Below are 23,242 nucleotides of genomic sequence, written 5' to 3' on the forward strand. Positions count from 1 at the left end.
TAATGGATCACTTTAAATGGTTCACTAGCATTCTCTACTGCTACAACTACGCCTTCTTGTTGCTTTAGGAACTATGTGTCAGCGGCATAGATTTAACTCTCTGATATATTTTATGTAATTATATCATGAATGTTCTCTGCTGTTGATGCAGCTTCTATGCCACTCAGGATCGGAATCGACAGCGATGTGCATGTACTCAAGGCGGTCGAGAGCCAGCACGGGCCTCGGGGTAGGTACGGTCTCTTCGGGCCCCTTGTAATTGTAAATCATTTCCTAGTATTTAATAATATGCTTACAATTCAATTTTCAATATCTACATTTCATTCAGAAAGGTAATATAGACTGTAAACATTAGGACAAGTGCACTAGGATCTGCATCACTACTTGAGCATAGTTGTTTACATGCGAGTGGTTAGCAAATGAGGAAAAATGACGGTAAAGGATCAAACTCGTTGTACCCGGCCGCTCGATAAAAAAAAAAAAAAATCATCAGAGTGAGGAATGTTACGTCAACCTTTCTTTAAAAAAAAAAAGGAAAAGAAGAAAACAAATCCACTGACCAAGGCGGGCCCCCTCCACAGCCGCGGGTCCAGGTACACCAGACCCTTCTGTGTGTACTTTGCAGTCTCACGTCTCTGTCGCCGTTGGAACTTGTGTTACTGCTCGGAGGTCTACACATCTTTGTAGTTTTTGAGTTAGTGTGTACTAAGAGTGCTCCGTATTTTCTGTCGGGTTCCATGCGCTTACCTCAAACCAGAGATCGGAACAAATCTCTTCTCAAATCCACCTTTTCCCACTCCTTTCTGGAATGCTTCATGAGCATATTTTTCCGTCTGTTGATGTGTCTATAGCCGTATGTTCGCTGATATGTTTTGGTCTGTGTCCATATGTGTTATATACATTTTTTACCTGTTTAAATGTGTGCTTTGTTTTGAATCTGTATTCAGAAAATATGTGTAAAGGTATCTTCTTTTGTTTTATTTCATGTGTGTCCCTCCTTGAAGCTTCGGTTGATCCACATGTCTTTTTTTTCACTTTCATTCCTCATTTTGTTCTTATCCAAGTTCTTCATATACACGATCATCTTTTCCCAACACGTGAAAGGTCTTCTTAACTGGACACGTATTCAAATGACTGGTAAATGCTTACTTGACGGTCATATAAAAACATCGTCAAACATAGGTATTTGACAACAGGCGTCCAGTTAAGAACTCTTGTGCAGTAACTGAACTGTAAAATACATTCGCTTCGACATAGGCATTCAAACACGACTTTTCTGGCTGAACACAACATGCACTGAAAAACGGTTTATTTTCAAGTTACCTGTTTTTTGTTACATGGAATACTGAAATATAAAACAAACATGATATTTGGGTATTCATGTCACCCACACAGCATTAACTGGCATCACAAAAATGCCCTTCAACGTAAATGTCACTAAAACATATTGCTGCATAAGGAAAAGAACAGGGCTGGAATTCTTGCCGAGCTTGTGCCCCCAATACAGGCCGGTGAAGCCGATAATCTTTACCCTGCCTGCGCCCATCGTTATTGCCATAGGGTGTCCTTCTCAACTCCTCCCACCCTTCCCGCCCATAACAGGTACACACGCTTTGGCATGCAGGACAAAGGTTATCGATCTTGACCAGCCTGTAAGCAGATTACAGACTCGACTTGAATTTCAGCCCATAAAGATCCGGACGACGAGATTTCTACAATCAAAACATTTTGAGTTTGCTTTCCTACGGCAAGTATTAACAACCAGTTCAAATTCATCCATATAACTTTGCATAAAAGCATTCAATTAAATTCTCAAAACAAAGTTTAGAAAAAAATTCGAATGAACAAAAATCCACAATTGCTGTAAGACTGCTTCCAAAGCTGCATGTGCCAATACAAAATAGGTCAATGAACCGAAACTAAATTGGCCACTGTAGGCAAATCAGTCAGATTCACAAAGCTGCTACAGAGCGCAATAAGGAAAACAAAGAGAAAAAAATACCGACTGTTCCCATGTACGAATATGCTGAAACAAAATCTTCCTTTTCCCAGAGAGACGATCCCTTATGGTGCTCGACCCTTCATACCTCCTCTCGCTACATCGGGTGCCAGCATCACAGGCTGCACGAATACATCCCACCCCAATTCCCCACTTCTTTCCCTATCCCCAAGTTCACCTTCACAGATCTGCCGTTTCATCTCCATATGCCATTTTTTTTTTTTTGTTTTTTTGTCTAGAACGAGAGTTTAGCTGCTTAAAAATTGTGGCATCTATAGGGATAATGGGAAGGGGGCCCAGAGCCACCTGTTTCATGCAGCCAGCCTTGCCATTCAGCAGTGGAGACATTCTCATCACATCCACAGTGAGCCTGCTCCGTTATATGGCACGCATGTGTGTCTCAAAGACCACCCCGTCAGGAGATTTCCACGTTTTCCTCGGTAGATTAGGTGAAAATGGACTTAAAATATACTGCGACAACTCTTCCTCCACAATATTTAAACACAACTCACCATCAAGAAAATCAAATGCTTTGCTTCGCTTTTTGGATTCCTTACTTGCTAACCATCAATACTTTGGAGGAGAAGGTGGAGGAGCTGCATCACGAGAACGGAAATGAAAACAATGACCTTATAAAGGGAAATCACGCCAAGCTAGCCTCGCTCCGACCTCACAAACACAATATCCTTATAACGGGGACTGTCATCACACTAACATCGTTCTGACCTCACAATACCCTTATGACGGGAAATCTCATCACAATAACCTCGTTCTGACCTCATAAGAAGACGGCACGGAACTCGCTCCCTTACAACGGGAAATCTCGTCACGCTAATGTCGCGTTTACAAAAGACGGCACAAAAGAGCTTCATTATAACAGGACATCTCACCACATTAAACTCGCTCTGACCTCACAAAAGACTGCACGGAGAGAGCTCCCTTATAACGGGACATCTCACCACACTAACATCACTTCAGACGGCACGGACCTCGCTCCCTTATAACGGGAAATCTTGTCATGCTAAATTCGCTCTGAAGTCACAAAGACAGCACGGTACTCGCTCCCTGGCATTCACAGTTTTAGCAAGAAAAACCGACAGACTTACGCTGACGTCAGCTCTCATCGTGCAATCTCAACAAATTGTAACACGTGAATTACTGGCATTTCAGCTGGACTTAAACAAGTGAAAATTAGTTAATCAATCTGTTATCAAAAAAGCGAGACTCAATAAGTTTACTATGATTATGAAATTCATACATGACTATAGTTTAATACAACGATAACAACCATAGTACTTTTTTTTATAAAATGCTACATAGTTAAGTATTATAGGGTTCAAACCATATTTCTACACACTTGCTCAACAAGATTACAGAGACACATAACAATTACTATCAATTACTGTTAGTGCATCAACAGCATTTCACATTGTTCTCTTTCACAAACACGCATGACCTTGATTATTAGTTCAGGATTTGAAACTGTTATTCTGGCAAGAGACACTTAAATTTTGTTTAACACAAAGATGTCTTGAGTTTTAAAAATTATTAGGCCTAAAGAAATCAATCTCAAAGGCAGTGGCCCACTGTGCATTTACGGATAATAAAGGGTGATAATAAAAGGAGAGAAACCACTGACTGGGCGCGTCTGAAAAGTAGGAAAGTTTTTTTTTTAAGCGTCAACACTCCTTACATGACCAAACCAGACCAAAAAAAAAGTCAAGTAGTTTACAAATAATTATAAATAAAAGTCGAGAAAAATACAAGGCACGAAAGCATAAAAGTAGCTTTAAAAAGCAAACAAATAATTATCAGACAAGCCAGAAGGTTGATTTTCCCCCAAGATCGAAAGCGGAACAATTCTCGAAGACTGTCCTTCGCTTAAAAAAAATTCTGGCTGAAATTTATTTTATTGCAAAAGGAAACTTTAAAATTCTGACTAGAGAGGGTTGTATAATAAATATTTTTCGTGTGAACTGGACACAACAGTCACAAATGCCAATTAAAGACTATGATGCTTGCTTTTTTTAAAAAAAGTCTTCATGACATATTTCAAAATGAACAGGACATTCTGCGAGTTCGCCAGCAAGCCCCGGAATATATGATAATATGAAGCAGACATTAATAAAAAAAAAAGAGTTGCAGTACACGGGGCATCAAAGAGGAATATACTTTCGGCAATGAGATTTCAAGCAATATTGTGCTGTAAATGTTAAAAGTGTTTCCATAAAAAAAAAAGTAACTGTTGTTGAAAAGAGCGGTGGAACATATATTGTAATTTCGACTTCCAGTACTGTCCGCCAATCTGACTTAAAAGATACAAACCATTCGCTGATGGCTAAAGCGTCATGACAGGCGGAGCAGTCAGTATGTCTACTTCTCGGGGTGTGGATGGATACCGGAGGGGTAAATGAGTGGTTTTATTGCTGGACGCAAATGGTATAAGTTCCTCTTGGAAAGAAGATCAGGAATACTGACCAAACTGAGTTAAAACACTTAGACTCGTCTGACTGGTGCGGTAACTAAGCCTCCCTTTGTTTGCTTTCGCTGAGTTCTTGACCTTTGCTCCGTAAATAACCCTGTCTGAAAAAAAGGAGTGTTTAGCCACGGAGCGACCGAACGTCAAGCGGCATGACAGCACGGTAGCAGGGTGAAAATACAAATACATGATAGATGATGGCATTATTCGTTGTTGTGCTGACCTAAAAAAAAAAAAAGCTTAACTTTGCATAAAGACACATTATTTCAAAGAAAAATGAAAGCCTTGGTAACCCTCGCTTATTGCGAAAATTACACAGGCATATAAAATGTCCCATGACTAAAATTTGGTACCACACGAGCTGGTCTGACGAAGTGATTTTTCTTTTCAAATAAGCACATAATTTTGGTATGAAATGCATAATCTATGAACCAAATGAGATCATCCAATAACTATGCATCATAAAATGTATCAGATTTTTTTTTATATAAGAGCCTAGAGAAAGAGGCTGATGAGTCTTCTAAACAGGATGCATATTGTCGAATATGTGACAATGATTTCCAAATGGTACGAGACGTCCTAGTCGCATATTCTACATACACTCTAAAAGATCCTTCGGCATCTTTGTCGAGGCGTGTAGAATGAACCAACCATAATCATCTCGATCTAGACATACTGGAGTTTCACACGCAATATATCAGGACACTCAAACTACACGCTTTGTCTGACAACCAACAACAATAATTTTTTTTAATCTACATGTTAAAATATATCTATCACTAGCAGCTCTTCTTTTCCCCCAAAAAATATCAGCTCTGTTTACATGACTCTTTATCTCCTGGATGATCATATGCTTGGGCAGCTAAAAGCTTTTCGCTCGGCCATTGTTCTTGAGATTCTAGGGCACGTCTCAGGTGTAAACGACCAAGGTCGCGTCTACAGTGCAGATGCAACAACTACGAAAAGTTTCCCTGGTTCCTTGACATCCAGAAACGCAATATTTAGGTATTTGAGTTCTGGTTTCAAGCGAAGAAAGCTAGTGTAAGGGGGTTAACTACAGTAAAGCAGGGAGTGTCGACATTAGAAGTCTTGCGTCCTTTGTATTGGTACTGCGAACTTAAAACGTTGCTATCTTTTTGAAGTTCAATAGGAGAAAAATCAGGCAGAGACAAAATTTGTCTCCTTTTTTTTATGCAAACGGATAACATTTTCGAATTCCGTTATGATCACGTCCATTGTTCCAAATACAATTATACAATATACAGCTTCATAGAACTATTGCAGTTTAGGCAAAACGGTCTAAAGTATGTCCACCCCCACCCCAATCCCTCCTCCCACACACAGAGAGTGAAGGGAAGACACTACACAATGCACAATGTACAATGTCCTAACTTTTACATCAAGAGACAGAACGACTATGCCAGGGCTTTAAAGAAAGTCAATGTGCAGTTTCACACCACTTTCGTCTGTCTGCGCGTCCGCCCTTTTGGACTGATGCAAGTTGCTCCACCCTTAGCCAGGCTAGGCTTCAAAGTCGTTTAGCGACACAGCTGGCAAGTTAAGGGTCGGGGCGGGGGAGCAGGGGAGTGAGCGCGGTCTAAATGAAAACAAGAGAAAGTGTGCGCGTATTCAAAAGAACATGGCGAAGTGTCCTGTGGCGAGGTGCACGGCACCCGGTGTAGTCACGTAGTAAGGAGTTGAATGGCTAACGAGCAGCATCGCCAGTAGGAATATTTAATTTCTTGAGCACTGTAGACCTCTTCGCCTTGCCCCTGCGATACGCACGCACTCTGCTCCCATCGTTTAAAATCATACCGCTGCCGTCGTCAGTGCCACATCGAGTAGACGCGGAACATCAGTTCCCTGCCGATGCCAGGCACGGTCGCAAATTGGACACACGCCTTGTGCTGGATAAGGAACTAGATAACTCAGCAGAGGTAGTCCGAGATGTTGCATTGAAAAATTGAAAACTGAGTGGATAAGCAAAGTCAGTACTGCGTGATTGCCTGTCTTTCTAAAACACGGACAGCCAAGAAGTTACATGTACGCGCACGCATACACACAATCGCCACTGGGCGTCAAAATCTCCCACACCGCGTTGAAAGTGTTTGTTTTCTGTCACTCCTCTATCATCTCAGTCACTCCAGTTCTTAGGACCATGTTTGGGTTCTGGGAGCAACCATAGCTGCGCAAGACATGATTCCACCACCTGGTCCCAGCCTTTTCTGCGGTCTGAATGCTCTACAGCCGCGTTATGTTACGCCACTCGTTTGTATTGCTTAAATGTACGTGTACAGAAGTGTGGATGGATCCTCAAAGCCCAGCGTTGCAACGGTTAGCTTACACTTGAGTATTTACTGAACAGACCAACGAACAACGAAAATATCTGAAATCAGTTTTCACTGATCAAAATGTGCGTCTCTTGCGGCGACTTACCTAATGTGCTGGTGAGGACGAACAAAACTGCTGCATTTAGGAGAATTTATGAAAGGTCTGCCATACTTAGAGAAGCTTTTTTTCGGAGGTGAGGGGGGGGCGGAGAAAAACAGTTCCCGACACTTTCGCTGCCCGTTCTGTGAAGCTATAATAGCACAAATGCTAACTTCATTTCAGACCCAGTCATTTCTTCACCCATCTATGCGACGTCACCATTCATGCCACAGTCGAGACTGTGGATTCACCTGTCCTCGAGTTGGATAAAACTTCATAGTTTCGTCCTTTGTACTATTTTCCCGGGATTTCTGGGATTTCGGGAGGGGTGTGTGAGGAAGAATGTTGATAAGACGAAGACATTTGAAATTTACATTTTTATTTTCGATCTTGTCCAAGTTAATCTGGCCCAAGACGGACGGGGTAGGAGACAGCTTTAATGTTCGATATCAACGCGTTTCTCTTCCGCTTTTCTACCTTTGCTATACACTAAGTTCCCCTGTTGCAAAACCGCAACGAACTTCTGCTCTGAGCTATACAGAAACAGCGTTCGTAACGATTGCTATCACGGAAATCTTGTGTAGAAGAGATAAGTACACAGAGGCAATTAACACTTGCCTAGTTCGAGTGCACAATGGGCGGAGACAGGTCTTGACAGAATGTGCGCGTAATTTCAACCAAAACAAACAAAAATATCACACGTATTTTCACGCTCCTCCACCTGAACTGCACAGCCCTCGAAACAAACATCAAGCTATATACAGTGAACTTTACAATTCGATCACAACATCGAAACCTGCAGGCGTATTGGCCATGTTTAGTTTTGTTCTATTTTGTTCACTCAGGAAAAAAGATGGAATGGAGAAGGGAGAGAGATCATCTACAAAGACATATCACAAACTTTTCTCAGTTACTCTAGCAGCGACTCGACGAAGAGGGTCTTTCCTGCAAATACGCCCAGGTGAGTGCCGGATGTACAGAGAGGTGCATGGCGGTCTAGAAACCTCTGCCTGTCGCAGCGACATCACTAAACACCCGCCTGAATGGAATGTGATATAAGGTTCTGGCATCCATGCGGGCAAGGGGGAGATTGGTATTTTACGCCGAGCCAGCAACTAATGCTATATCACGGCAAAGTAGCCAGCCCTGTAAACAGATGTCACATGCAGAGAAACAGTGTACCCGGGACACCCAGCCTTCACTGTATTGGCGACAGGCGCTAATCGTTGCGCCTCCGGACCACCCTAGCATCCATGCGGAAGCGACATCGTGGCTCGAGAAAAGGCTAAACAAATGAGCGTCCGTGTCACCTCTTCAGATAAGGTGAGGTCCCAACTGCCCGCTAGCCCTCTGATATGTACAGGTACCGACCTCAAATCTTTCTGGAATCTGCTTTGCCAAGACAGGCGAGGTGACTAGCTTCTCGTCTGCACATAGAAATTTTATCTAAGTCACTTTGCCCACGACACACACACACACAGATTACGCTGCTGAAAAATTTGCACACAGGTACACATAGGAGGAAGCATAAGTGCATAAAACCATACTGGCATACTCATATTCGATTCAGACTACCGAAGCGTCTGAGAGTGCAGAGACCGTTCACGACAAAGAACATCAGCGTTCTGCATAAATTTTCCCCAGTTTAGGTCTTAGTCAACATCACTTGTCTCAGTAATTAAAAAAAAGTCTATAGAAGCGACAAGCGCAGAACTTATTCTGCTAATGCTTTAAACAACAACAGTAGACAGATAATATTTTTAAATATGAGTAAAATAACCATAGGAATTTACACACTTGTTACAATAATTGAAAAACAAAAACATGGAATGCATTATTACCAAGATCTAAACTAGCATCCGTTGAAAGCGTCCTGGTTCGCACGACCCAAGAAGTGGAGAAGGGGTTGAGCTGTGTGGGTGTTCTCGTGTGTGTGTCAGTGTAAGAGTGCGTGCACTGTTACGTCAGCAGCGCGATCAAACCATCGCCTGTTCCTTCCTCGGCGTCCCCCCTATCCAGGCGTTGTTGTTGTTGGCGTTGGTAGTGTTTTCTTTCTTCTCTCTTGACGGCGCTGGGCGACGAATTCGGCGAAGTCTGCAACAGCGACAAAGGCGGCCACAAAGGCGGACGGCGAAAAGGAGAAACACGATGAAGCCAGATAAAATGATGAACCCTCCGGCCACCGGAAACGCCACATTATAGCCACCGGTTTCATCCACCATCCATCCTAGCAAAAACAAAGACCACACAAGTAAAATAATTTGTATCCCTTTCCAGGACACAAGAGTGTTATGGTAAAAGTAACTGAAAAGAACCTAAAAAGATAAAAGTCCCATCACTTTGTGGTAAGTAGGGCTGGATCTTGTTTATGCCACAACGTACTAAAGGCGGTGACCAATCCTCTCTTTCCGCCGCCTTCAATTACTTTGATAATACTCCGTGTTTGGTGGTGGTGGTGGTGTTGGAGGGGCAGGGGGCATATAACTTCAAGCACGTGACTTTCTCGCTTTGCTTTCTTACCTTAGCCACCCCACACTCTCAAGTCCCCTAACAGTTTAAAGTCTTCCCTCTATTTCGGCCTTACAAATTTATCTACAAATAAATAATCTAAATTTCAGCGCACTAACCACGGGGCTAAAAAACCGCAAGTCTTCGTTAGAATTTACTGGCTCCAGTTTCTGACATGTAATGTCTGCTGCAGTGCAAATAAGCATTATTATACTAACGTCAAGAGCATGTCTTTGTAAGCCATGAGGAAACGGACAGTTCAGTGGTTAGAACAGCCGAGCCCGAAGCCAAATGCGCGCACACTGCGACGGAGCGTACTGTGCTTCCTTCAGTTGATCAACCTGGGGAATGGGTACCCGGCTCCTTATAGCATTAAGGAAGGTGATACAGTGAGGGAGAGGTGATGGTCACCGCTCAACGAAAAAAATAAAAAACGAAACAAAAACAAAAAGAACCCCAAGACGGGCCCGGAGCTAAGTGGGGTCTCCTCATGCCCGATGACAGTAAGGTTACCTTGTGAGTCACGATGTACCACTCACTCACCTGCAAGAGGTGGGCCCCCGAGGTTTGCCATGCCTTGGATCATCATGATGAGTCCGTAGGAGTGGGCCAGCTTGTCCAGCCCCAGGTACTCCACCAGCATGACAGTGATGAGGGAGTAGTTAGCCGACACGAAGAAGCCGTACAGGCCGCACAGCACGGCCATCAGCCAGTAACTGCTGGTAGTGGGCAGTAGTAACACGGCGATCCCGGACCCCACGCACGACACCCCGTATATCACAGTCAGGTTCCAGTCGTGGTCGCCAAGGAATCCATAGAAGACCTGTTCGACGACGAACAGTGGCGATACCCTAAAGCTGCATGCTTACTATACGTGTATATCATAATCTCACCCTATAGTAATTCTTTTATCGTCATTAAGGACTGTTGATCTACATTGAAACAATCCTAACTGCTAAGATCTGGACGAGTCTTTCAACTCATGTACACTATAGATGGGCTTTGCGGGGTTCAAGACAGTGTGTAATTAAGAATTGAGGGGGAGGGACTATTACGCTACGAAACAGCGGAGCATTTTCTACATCTTTGGTTTACGCGCGCGTGCGTGTTGGTACCTAGCTCTAACCATCTGTGTTTGTGCATGCGTGCAAGCATGTGTGTGTGCGTGCGTGCAAGCACACGTCTACAAATACGTGGTCAATATGTTTCTCACTCACTTGCCCGACAGTGTTGACGATTCCAATCACGGAAATAAGGAAGGTAGCCTGCTGAGTCGGCACACCCCTGGAAATGGCAAAGTCCGCCGCAAACAGGTAGGGCACGTCGCCCCAGAAGTACTGCAAGAAGTTGGAGAGACCGAAGAGGGCGAAAAGCGGGTGGCACCAGATCCGTCGGTCAAAGGTCGTCTTGCAGGCTTGCCGCACCCCCGCCGGGCACGGACACGAGCAGCAACTCGGGCAGCAAACCTCACAGCAGCTCTCCTCCTCTGACTCTGACTCCGATTCCAGCGGCAGGCGCGACAATTCCGGACAGCTGGTGGCCCAATACCCAAGAGCGTTGGAGCGCGATCCGCGGAAGAAGATATCGTTGCGGTGCAGCAACAGGTAGGTGGAATGCTTGTTGAGGGGCAGCACGTTGATGTCGGCGGCGGGTGTGGAGCCGTTCTGGGAAGTGGCGGCGATTGGTGGCGCGCCGGAGGAGCGGCTGGAGGGGAAAGGTTTGCGCCGCACTTCGTTGGGCATGCGCTGTGAGACGGAGCGCTCTAACACGGGGCCGGAATTCACCAACGAACTCTTGCACAGCAGCTTGCTGTCCGACTTGGTGCTGGACTTGAGCTTATGATTTCGGCCGTGACGATTTCTGGCCTCCTGGTTGGACTGCTCGATCAGCTTGTCCGTCAAGAGCTGCATGGACTTCTCCGACAGCACTCGGCTGACCTCCTGCACGCTTTCCGTGTCGGACTTGGTGTTCTTCCGCTTCTTCTTCCTCTTGGCACCGCCGTCGGCCGTCGAGTCCTCGTCCACAAACACATCGCCCTGACTCCTGCGGGCTGCCGCCGCGGCAGTGACGGTGGCGGAGTCGGTTTTTGGGGATGTGGTCTGGCTGGGTGAACACTTCTCCTTGCAGTTCTTGCTCTTGAAGAAGCGCTGCAGCACGACCTGGGGGTCAGCAGTAGACTTGCGCAGCTCTGGCAACTTCTCCAGATACATTCGGATCTTCTCCTCGTCCATTTGCACGTACGTCGGAAGCGTGATCTCTGAGAAAGCCTCGGGAATCTCGTCTTCGCTGTCGGACGTGGAGCAGCTGCTGCTCTCCGAGTTGGTGCTCTGCAAACGGCTGCGGCGGGAAGGGATGCTGAGGCGGGAGACGGTACGCGACAGGCGGTTGAAGGCGTGCAGAGCCCGTTGGCGCCGCTGCTCCGGCGTGAACTTTAGCGGCCGGAAGAGCGCCCCACAGACGGTGATGTTCAGAGCGATGCCGCCCATGATGAGGAAGGTACCGCGCCAGCCGTAAGCCTCCACCAGGATCTCGCACAGCGGCGCAAAGGTGAAGGTGCCGATACCCGTGCCGCATACCGACAAGCCTGTGGCTAGTGCGCGCCTCTTCTCGAAGTAGTAAGCCACTGTGATGACGGAAGTGACATAGCACACGGAGAAGCCGGCGCCGACGATGACACCGAAGGTGAAATACAAAGTAGAGACGGACGTGGCGAAGGAGCTGGTGACGAAGCCTAAACACGATACCAGTCCCGCTACGCAGGTGACGGTGCGGCAGCCGAAGCGTGTGGTCAGGGCGCTGGCCAGGGGCCCCAGCAGCAAGGACAAGCAGTAGAAGATGGAGGCCACCCAAGCCGTCTCGCTCTTGCTCTGCTGGAACTCTTCCAGCAAGTATACGTACATGACGCCGAAGGAGAAAGCGCAGCCGTCGCAGATGAGGCTGATCAGGAAGGCCCCCAGCACCACAAACCATCCCCATCCTCCGTCAGGAGCCGGCGGAAGGGCGTTGGCGTCACTCAGCCACACATCAGACGTGACAGAATCAGCATCGGACGACGACGACGAGGAGGACACAGACTCGGACAACTTCACAGCCCGCGAGCGGGCGCCTTTCGACAAGGTCTTCTTGTCGCAAGGCCCGCTGGGTGGCGAGTCTTTAACGTCTGTTCCCGGAGAGTCCGACATTTTAAGGAGTTGGAACTATAAAACTCGGCCGAGTAAATCAAGAAAATGGAGGACAGGCAAAGTTTAGTCATTGGCCTATGTAGGTGTAAAATACTCTTGTAGGACTTGCTGGACAGCGGGCGAGCGGTGCAGGTGCGTCTGGAGGATGTCGTGGTGGTGAGATGTCCCAGGTCTGGCTGAACCCTGTGAAGAAACAATACATCAACAAACAGAATAGCAACACGGAGTTAGCTGCATAAAATTAGACCACTTCTTCCAATACGCATATCATAAAAGCAATGCTAGCAAATACTGAAATGATGCTGACACCGCAAAATAACAAGAGCATACCTCTCTTCCCCACTGATAAGTAAAACAGACAAGCGCGCACCTGTTCGTTTGTGCGTGCGAGTCTGGGACGGGTTGCGTTTGAAGAAACATAACGTTAAGCTAAAGTTTTCCGTCTTCACTTCCAAATCTCGCCGTTTGTTGGTGTGTATGCGAGTTCTTGAAAATGAAGCTAAGTCAACGTCCTAGTGGCAATTCAAACTTTGTGAAGTCGATTTATGATGCCCGAGACATCACAGACAACCTTGCCATCGGTGTCTCTTACAAGGCCCCAATTTTTGTATCCAAAATAGCTAGTACAACCCATTTGTTTTAGCTGTTTCTATTCTGCAATGCTATTATCTACTATTATAGATGTCTGATTATGGCGCCCAAAAAAAATTTTAAAAACCTTCGGCTGTCGCAATAAAAATGTCAGCTCGCTCTCTATCTCTTATGACGACAAATGACCTCTTCAACCCAAGAGAACCTGTCCATAAAAAGAACAAGTCTAAATGCAATATTACCTTCTCTAGCGTATTCCCACAGCAATAACTGTGTACACCATGCAGCTATCTCCTAACGTGCAGCATGACGTCTCATACCTATCTGCTCTCTTCTCAAAGCTGTGCAGGTAGAGTGCTTTACAAGTATGTACACTTATTAAGGTGCGAATCATGTGATCCCCTTCACGTGTTTATGCTGACACAGATTATGACCAGTGCATGTTCAGCAGCTGAACACGCACAATTCTTCAGACAACACCAAAAGACCATCCTCGACACACTTCTCCCACAGTTCATATCGCTAACTCTAAGTTTGTTGGTAGATGACGCCCCTAAGCAAACAGAACCTTGGACTGTAACTGGAACTGGCACTGTTTCAAAAGTTTTACAACATACATCAGAGGGTGTTAAAGAAAAGAAAATACCAGTTTCATTTTAAGGTAAAGAACAAACAACAAACAAAGTTGCCAGAAACCAACACACAAGGACACGACAAAAAAGAAACAGTCGCTAAAAAGTAACACAGTAATGTAAAGCCTTCGCCGAGAAAAATTAATTTAAAAAAAAGAGGAACGAAAATATGAAAAAGAAAGGTTTTTAGACACTGCTTTGATCACCGCAACCACAGGTTAACTGTCTCTCCTGGACACAGGATGAAAGAGTACAGGCAATCCCCGGTTAACGAAGGTCTTAGTTACGGACACCCGCACTTACGAACGAGCAGTTAGAAGGCCTATTACTCTATAAGTCCTAGTTACACACGGATCGTAGTAACGAACCAGTGGTCACTAGTTGGTTACGCTATTGTGGTTTCAGATTAATTTTTTTTTAAGCAGCTGGAAGTGTTTCTGAATTCGTGTAAGTGTACAAGGTAAAGAGAAAGGTAAAATACACGAACAACTGATGTTAATTAAAGGCGAATTGGACAGACAAAGACTGACTTGATAACGGTCAAAGGAATATATCTCGGTCCTACCAGGAGACGGTGATATCAGGGATTTAATGACAAGCTGTAAACTTCACTCAAAAAGTAGGAACGTCCGGGTGAGTGCCACGTCCCCGGTAACAGCGAGTACTTAAAGGTCACATAAACACGCCAAGTGAGCGGAGGTATGCATGGGAGCTAAGGTAGGGGAGGGCAAGGGGAGGGTGGAGCTCGCGGCTTTGTGGGTGCATGTTCCAGCCAGTCTCACTTCATTCATATTCCTGTCAGGCTAAAGAAAAGTGTTGTTGATATACTTTATACAATAGCTCCGGTTAGCTGACATATAAAGACGATAAGGTGCCGAAATAATTTGATATGTCAATGCACAAACACGGACTGGGGAAAAAATGAGAGGAAGGCGCAAAGACAAAGAAGGAAGATTTTTAAAGAGAATGACATTATAATTTTTTTCCTCTCGAGTATAAGTTGTCTAAATATTACTGCCGATATCGGTGGAGGAAATCCTGATTACAAAACTTCATTTGGTCACTTTCATCACGCTCTACAAACTATGGCGTTTAGAAACAGTACATCTTTTTAACCAAGCATCAATTTTAACGAAAGGGTGGTAGCAGTGAGAAGGGCCGATGAGGAGAGAAATAAACTAATAAACTTGCCAGTGTAGCCTCCAGCACAAGATTTCTATTTCCACTACTACTCACCTGGTGGTTCCGCGCTCGACCTTGTTTTAACAGCTGTTGTGACCGGACAAACCTTGCTATATTCTGCTTTTAGCGGCGACAAAAAGGTCTCCCGTAACGCTAATCGCAAGGTATAGCTATACAAAAAGGTCAGAGTGCAAAAGGACAGAACACGACGCGCAGCTGTTGGTGGACTTCGAACCAACACGTTTCAACGTAGTCTCAACGTCAAGTAGCCACCCATCAGACCTACACAACATGTACACGTAGGTCAAAGTGCCCCCTTCCACTCCACACACCTCAGACCTGCAGTGTTGTACAGGTAGTCTCGAAATGCCCCCCACCATCAGAGACTCCAAGTCGTTAGTTGGTCGGCAAACTGCTACAGCCGAGATTTTTTGAATGCTCCATGGTCGGAAACTGGCTTTTTTTAATTTTGTACTTTTCGACCCAAATAATTCAAACATCATTTCCTAAATCATGCTTACCTGTGTGACATCAATAAATTAAACTGGATTTTGGAAGCGTTTTCAAAACTGTTTTCTCGCGCTGTGCAAACGCTGTTTGTGAAACCCGATCCCTGTGAAATCGGCAGCTGAACAAGTCCTGATGTTTCACGCGCACAATCATTTCGCGACAGTACTATTTCAATTCTTTGGATGAGGTCATGCAAGTTTCTAAAGAATCACCGAGTTTTAATCTGTTTTAGTCTGTTAAAGACAGTTTATTAATGGCACACAAATCCCTTCTACAATCCCATTAATCTGCTGACCTTATTAACATGGGGTCAAGCGCGACATCCTAACAGCGCATTTGCACAAATAATATATCCAATAACCTTAAGCCTGATCGCCTAATCCCAAGCAGTGCTGGGTGGAATCGTATCTGATATCTCTATTTGTTTAAATATCTTTTAGTTTCCTAATTCTGCTCATCTGGCTCACCTTCAACATGACGTTGAAACAATATACCGTCTGCAACGAAGATTTCAGCAATTTCGGTCGAACGACTTTCTCACAATCTCCGCACATACAGGTTGTGAACTGAACCTTTTGTCTTAAAGGAACAGTTCGATCTAATGAGTACAAATATTAACTCAAGATTCTGAGGCAAATGGTCAAACTAGTTCTTAAACACTGTCCCCACCCACAGCGAGGCTTGGAGAAGGTAAGCCAGTGATGAAGTGATGGACACCGCCCTCACGTAAAGCTAGCCCAAAGAAAATTGAGGTCTCTAACCCCCACCCTAAACCTAAAAAGATAGGGAACAAATTAACCTTTTTTTTTAACATACACACATATATATATATACCTTACAATAAAGTGATCAATGAAAGAAAGAAAATGGAACTGCCTCGTTTTCGTTCTTGAACTAAACTATTCTTTATTAACATATCAAATCAACTCATTTTTGTTGAAAACTTGGTTCTCTGCATAAATATCGGCTTTGCGAGCATCTTCTTTGCTTCCTTTTACTATAGATACTTGTGCATGTGAACCATTAAGTCCACCCCTCGCGTAAACGTTTTCATTATTTCATGAATCGTGTTCAGAAGGTACAGGCGCATCCCCGCGTTTATCAAGAGGTTTCGCAGGCTGTGTGGGCGCTAAAACTGCCCATCCTTCACCAGCTACGTCATCCTGTATGTAGCTGACACCTAAAACATATGTTCGCTTCAGCAGCTGTAGTAATAAAACAAACATACAGCCTTATAGGCCATCAAGAAAATCAGTTTCGAAAAAAAACCCGGGTAAAGTTAAAACGTAGCATGCACACGTATAGACAGAATACTTAAAATAACTACGCACCTTCTATTAACAATTTGAAAATTATAAACATTCCAAAAGACAAAACAGACAGAAGTGTATTGCGGCTTAATTAAATGATAGAAGAGAGAAGAGGGTGGGGCGGGCAGAATTGTTTCACGCCGAGCCAGCAACTAAGACTATATCACTGAAAAACTGCTAGCCCTGTGACAGAAAGAAAAGCGAAAGGTCTCTGCACTTGATGTTGTCTCGCATCATAAATGTTTGCATTTTGAAAGATGTTCACAAATACATCATGCGAAACAAATGCTGTGAAAAAAGTCATACCCAGCTCTAAGACGTTTACAGAAAGTGCTGCTTCTAAATAAAATTAAATATTTAAAACTCCTGCCCACTGATAAAGCCTTTCCCAATCAGACATGGAGAAGTCTGTTACACTGTTTTCACACAGTAAATGAGCTCAAGTACAAACACAAAGTTCAAGCTAACAAACAATGTTTGCACGACAATCAGCTCGTCTCCTCCTTAACACAGCATCCTACCCACTCATGCATCCACCCCTACACCAAGATCGATCACTGCATTCTACGCCTATAAGTTATGAGTGCGTGTGCGGTTGTATTTTTCGATCGACTAGGTTTATCGATGAGTTGAGTCAGTAAGCAGTCATCTACGACGAGGAGCAAACCCACAGACGGACGGCATCACGACGCGACTGCTATCGTTGATAGGAGACTAGTGATAGATGTCAGTGCCACACGTCTGCTAGTTGCAGTTACTGAGGCGAGCGTTCACTTCATTTTTTTTTTTTTTTCATTATTTTCATTTGATGTATAGTGGTAAGAAGAGCTTAAAGCGCTTTTAAACGACATCGTCTACGCCATTGTCACGTCACATGATCAGCGCTCTGCGAGATTTGGTAGGTAGTGGTGGTGGTGCTGGTGGTGGGGTGATTTCGGGTCCTGGTTCTACAGGATGGAACCTTAGATGGATCGGGGAGACCCATGACGAGCAGTTTCTGGGGTACACTTGTGACATACAAAGGCAGCCTTTATCTCGTATCTTGTTGTTCGGAGAATTTATGTTGAACCTGTAACGCCTAGTGCTTTCCTCCTTTCTATCTCACCAAACAGTTGTTGGCAAGTGTACTCATTTTATTTTAACTGGGGGTGCGAGAAAAAATTCTGAGGTCAACCTAAAAGGTCATTTTTTTCTCACACTAGACTTCTTCGATCGCAGTGTCCCGAAACCCGAACACACTAGAATGCCTATATGTGCCGATCGAAATGGCCCGAAGCCCAAACATTCTAGAATACATACGTGCCGATCCTGCTGTTGCCTACTTTTACCAGTCTCTGTCCATCAATTTATTAGTTAAACAAAAACCAAAAGCTTACCACTAGACTAATGGAAATAATTAGTACAAGCTGTTACTGCATACATGTAAACAGGGACAGGTTCTAAAAAATCTGGAGACCTGCATATCATTTATCACTAAAGATTAAACCTTACCTAAAAGTCTTCATATGGGCACAATGGAGATGCTGTACAGCCCTCGTGATGAAAAATAGGTTTCCATTCCGTTCAGGTTTCAGATAGGTAAGATCAGGCATGAGCTACCAATGCTCGCACCTCATATGTGATTTAGCCATTACCATTAGTGCTTATATACAACCACAATATCCAAAACGCAAAAACGTCTGATTGAAGCGCTGACTATTAAACAGTTTGTATGTGTCATTAGAATGAGATATTGCTCCACCAATTAAGTATTCAATAAACAGGGTAGGCCAGCCATCATTATTGGAACTATATATTAAAAAAAGGGTTGGCCTTATGAGATCACTAACAAATGTAGACAGTGCAACAGATGGTGTTTTCTGCTACAAATCAGGTAACAAAATAATCAATAACTTTGTAAAGCCAATGCAAATGAAGATGAACACACTTAATTCTCAGGTCAAAATAAACCTAGCAAATTGTTTTCAAGTTTCCTGATGCACTTTAGCAGTTGTTCTCAGTACACTGTTAGTGGGACCATACAAAGAGCTCTCGCCTCAGGTGAGTAATACCAGCAAATTAACTAAAAATATCAGTGATCAGTGAATGACGTTATCAATGGTTACCTATTCAGAATATTTTATGATTTGTTTCAATTAAAAAGTTCTTCGCATCTTCTTTCTTTTTTTTTTTTTTTATTAAAAGTATCTGAGCTGCAAATAGCAGTTCTTTTGCTATGCCATTTACTTTGGTGGAAAACAGAACTACCAGATTCTGAAGTGCTGTCACCCTCACAGTGAAAGAGTGAAAATATATGACTTGTTGAAAAACAATATTTTTAACCTCATCATTTCATGGATGAGTAATTAAAATAGCTTAACCAAACATACAGTGACATGTAAAGCACATTTTTATTTTAATTCAACCTGATGTAACCCAAAATAAAAGTTTCTATAATCTATGTGTTATTTTTATCGACATCAACTGATCTCTTATATTCCCTTTTAACTGAAAAATCTGTAAATTTCATATCATAAATTTAAAATTAAAAAGAGAAAGACTGTCTTTTTTCCAAAGGTATCAAGCCAATGATACTGGATACAAAAAAGGCACAAAAGCTGTCAAAGCTCCCAATAAACTTTGACAGCAATAAGATTTTCAGTCCCAGTTCTTTAAAACAAAATAAACTTGTCACCACAGCAAATGCATTCAGAGGAGCCTTGAATCCCTCTATTGACATGACATTAAAGCATCAGCATTCTCCCCTTTTCACTAAAGCTTTATCTGGCATGGATCAATGACCTATGCACAAGCCTTAACTCATCAGTAGCCACAGCAATATGCCTGGCTGTTTCTGATTATGACTTTGAACTAAACTTTAAAATGTACCCTCTTCTTGTCTTTTAATGTATCAAGGCAAAAATAAAAATGTTTATGAAAACATGCGAAAATAAAATATAAGTGACAAGTTTACTGACCACTAAAGGGGGTAAGGGGTGAGAAAGCAGATTTTAAAAGGATTTTCCTTCAATGGAAGAAACTTGAAGAGTACTATCTGCACTCAATCAGATGAAAATGATGGGATGATACTTTGCCAACTGTTCATGAAATCATGGTGCTTTACAATGTAAATAAAATATTACATACCTTAATTATCTTTGTTAAATGTGAAATATCTTATTCATATTTCCAAACAGAGGAGCTTACACTCAAGTCAATATGAAGTTTTCATTTCTAGAAACTCGTTCACTTGATGCATGTACTCCCAATACACATATAATTACAGTGTTTTCATTACAGAACAAAATAGTTTTTGAAACTTCATAAAATCAATGTACTACAAAAATGAAGTCGGTCAACTGTAGTGTTGTTCTTACTTGGAAGCTATGCTCATTTTCTTTAAATGGGATAAGCAAACACAATAACTTATAATTAAATAGCCCTGATTTTAGCTTGCATAAAAGAAAAGTACTTATCAATAACATTAAGTTTCCCATTTCATACTTCTCATTCATTTGCACTCCCATACCCCAAGTCCAATACGCATGGCTCTGCAACCTAAGCTTGTAATCTAGTTTTTACAGACCACCAATCTGTCTTTTTAAATAGCATGAACTATAATTTGATCTTTTCCTTTATTTATAGTTCTTTTTTAACATTTTGTGTACATCAACATGGAAATGTTTGAAATCCTCTTTCAACATTAGCTGAAACCAGTTCTGTATAGAACATAAACATATTGTTGTGACATTATGAAAAGACCTTCTAAATGCTCATTACTCAGCTAACAATTCTTGGCAGTATAAACTTCAAGACATTTAAGGAAATAAGAGCTGAATTTACTAATTTAATGTATGGAAGATCTTCCCCCTCTGAACTACTAATAAAAAACAGAACACATTGCCTCTTTCTTTAGTAAATTATGAATAAGAATCATCTGCAGGCGGTTTAGGTGTTTTCAACATGGTGTCAGTTTAGAAATCAATGCCAACCAGCCTGCCCACCCCCCTCTTTCAAAAGAGAGAGGGAGATAGCACCCAAAATATTGTGTCATGTAAAGACGTTTACTTATCCTGTTTTAGTTTTCTGAAGGCAGTAGTAAACAAGAACCTGCAAAACTGCATAATCAGAGCTAAATTTAGCTACCAATCCTCACCCAAATGTTGCTGCAGTCAACAAACAAGCACTTTTTGTGACCTCTTGATTCACAAGCCATGTGAAGTATATTCTTGTGCTTGCTGGTATTTTGATAGTTACCTCCTTTAATTGTATCAATTGCAAAGACAGTCTTCCTTGAAAAAAAATGATTAAAAGTTCTACAACAGGCAAAGGCTTTCACTGCTTTAAACTTATTATTAGAAGTCAACAAATCTTTCTGTAATGTAATAAGCATAGAGAAGTGTTACCTACATTTATTACTACCATTCTATAAAAATGTGCTGTGTATACTACCAAAATGTTTTCTGGCAATTTCTGTCATTTTCAAACAGCCTTTGAGGTAATGGATATGGAGGTGCTTAATATTTTTAAATGAAAAAAATATTTACATTATGCATTTAATGTGATTTACTTCTAAAAGGATGAGAACAGGTTTGTTGCATACGAAGGTTTATAGACATAGAAAATGACCATATATGGTAATTTATGACTAACATCATTCAAGTTCCCATTCATAGAGATCTTTAATCAGATTCAGTTTATCAGATAATTAGACATAAAGAGTAGGTTATACCTTTACATTACCATATTAAATTACTTATAATAATGGTGATAAAACTGGGGTAGTGTAGTTATATACGGGCACATGGATGCACGCAAACTTATGCATTCACCTACTTGTATTGTTATTCTGATCTTTTCAAGCAGTCATGGCATGCCATTTTTCCTCACAAGTAAACAATGACATTAAGCTGCTGATATGTAATCAATATATTTAATGATGGCATATATATATATATCTGCAAGTAGGTTTAAATCAGCAAAAATGCAAGATGTACACACACCCAGATACCAACCTACCAACACCCCACACATTTAATATGGCATAATCCACCACCAGATAAAAAAAAATGATGTTGACAGTGTCTTGATTTTAAAATATAAATTTTAATAAGCTTTGAGTTTTGACCCTCCCGTAACTTAAAATACTTCTAATTTTCATGACATTTCCGAATCTTACTGAAATAAAACTGATTACACAGGAAAATGATTTTAAAATTCTCTAATACAGACTTACATGTTATATGCGCATTATTTATTTGAGAGATAGAACTAGGAATACCCTACTTTAAAGGCCAAGAAATATCTTTAGTAGTTTCGTATAATGCGATAAAAATGAAGCCCAATCTACTGTTGTCTATTGCTAATCTATTTTCTTGTTCCCTTCACTTTTCTTGTTTTGTTTGATTGTATGAAATAGCTCTGAACTGTATAGATGACCTCTCGTCCTGGAGATTTTGCTGCAACCATCGTCTGCTAGATAATGCATAGAATGACCTCATTTTCAGGTCGCGATGGAACTCTAACACGCCGATCGATATCGTGATCAAATCGTTTAGACAGCTTATGAAATGGGTCGATCTAATTAATTTCCGCGGCGTGAAAGGATAATATGAGATACAACATTGATGCGACACGACAACAACAATGAACAGCTCTTTGTTGTCGATCCCATCAGCTGATCAATCCTGAACCCAAATCCCATGAATCTCCAGAGAGCAAAAAGAAAAAAAAATCGTCGCTCACCCCATATCCTTCAGGTGCTGATTGTCAGATCGCGAATGGAGGCGGTGGTTCTTCAAACATTTTAAGTGTTGTAAATGAAGATTTCAGTACTTTCGCAGAAAACTGCAATGGGTAAAACTGCAAAACCGTTTTGATCGACCGAGCGATGGCGTTTGCAAATGGTGCGCTTAGTAAACCTTTTGAGAACAAGACAAGTTTAGAATTACGTAAACTCGAGATACTTAGTAGAACAAAGCGCGACCAGTGAGTCCAGAGGTTCACTTTCAGTACAACTTGAAATGCTCTTGCCTTTCTATTCTAAAAGCTTACACCAGCATCATCCGCGAACAAAACAACAGTCTAATGACCTTTGTACTGAAACGGATATATAGCTGACACGATGTTCTCAGCTGACTGGCAAAGTCCAAATATCTTTCCTTGGTTTTGAGCTACTCGTGCGCTTCGTTCTTGATACATCAATTTTGGTTAAAACACGTGAACTGAAGGAGGAAAATTAACTGTTCTGCGATAGCTTTATGCGGAAATGTGTGAAGTGAGAGATGTTATCTATCATTCATGTGATAACAATTACATTTTTAAACTCTAGGGATCTTTTCATGGCGTAATTATGAAGGAGAAGGCCCTATAGCTGATGTTGCATGGTTTGGGGCTTCAATTGCTGCTTTCAACCTTAAAAAATGTATTTGAGACTAATT

The 23,242-nt window shown here is 42.4% G+C and overlaps 1 protein-coding gene across 4 annotated transcripts; it reads right to left on the bottom strand.

Annotated features, from left to right (window-relative positions):
- Positions 1 to 1,294: 1,294 nt before the first annotated feature.
- Positions 1,295 to 22,741, bottom strand: LOC112559515. Of its 4 annotated transcripts, none has more exons than XM_025230827.1 (4): positions 22,548 to 22,741; positions 10,634 to 12,781; positions 9,960 to 10,239; positions 1,295 to 9,135 (listed from the first exon to the last, which is right to left on the bottom strand). In XM_025230827.1, exons 2-4 carry the CDS (start codon positions 12,596 to 12,598, stop codon positions 8,885 to 8,887), a joined length of 2,496 nt encoding a protein of 831 aa, XP_025086612.1. In that variant the 5' UTR covers positions 12,599 to 12,781; positions 22,548 to 22,741; the 3' UTR covers positions 1,295 to 8,884. The 4 variants fall into 4 exon arrangements, with proteins under 4 accessions (XP_025086612.1, XP_025086631.1, XP_025086621.1 ...); XM_025230846.1 differs by lacking the exon at positions 22,548 to 22,741 and adding an exon at positions 18,315 to 18,445; XM_025230836.1 differs by lacking the exon at positions 22,548 to 22,741 and adding an exon at positions 15,058 to 15,238.
- Positions 22,742 to 23,242: the final 501 nt, after the last annotated feature.

The sequence above is a fragment of the Pomacea canaliculata genome, linkage group LG1 (genome assembly GCF_003073045.1).
Source record: "Pomacea canaliculata isolate SZHN2017 linkage group LG1, ASM307304v1, whole genome shotgun sequence".
Taxonomy (NCBI): domain Eukaryota; kingdom Metazoa; phylum Mollusca; class Gastropoda; order Architaenioglossa; family Ampullariidae; genus Pomacea; species Pomacea canaliculata.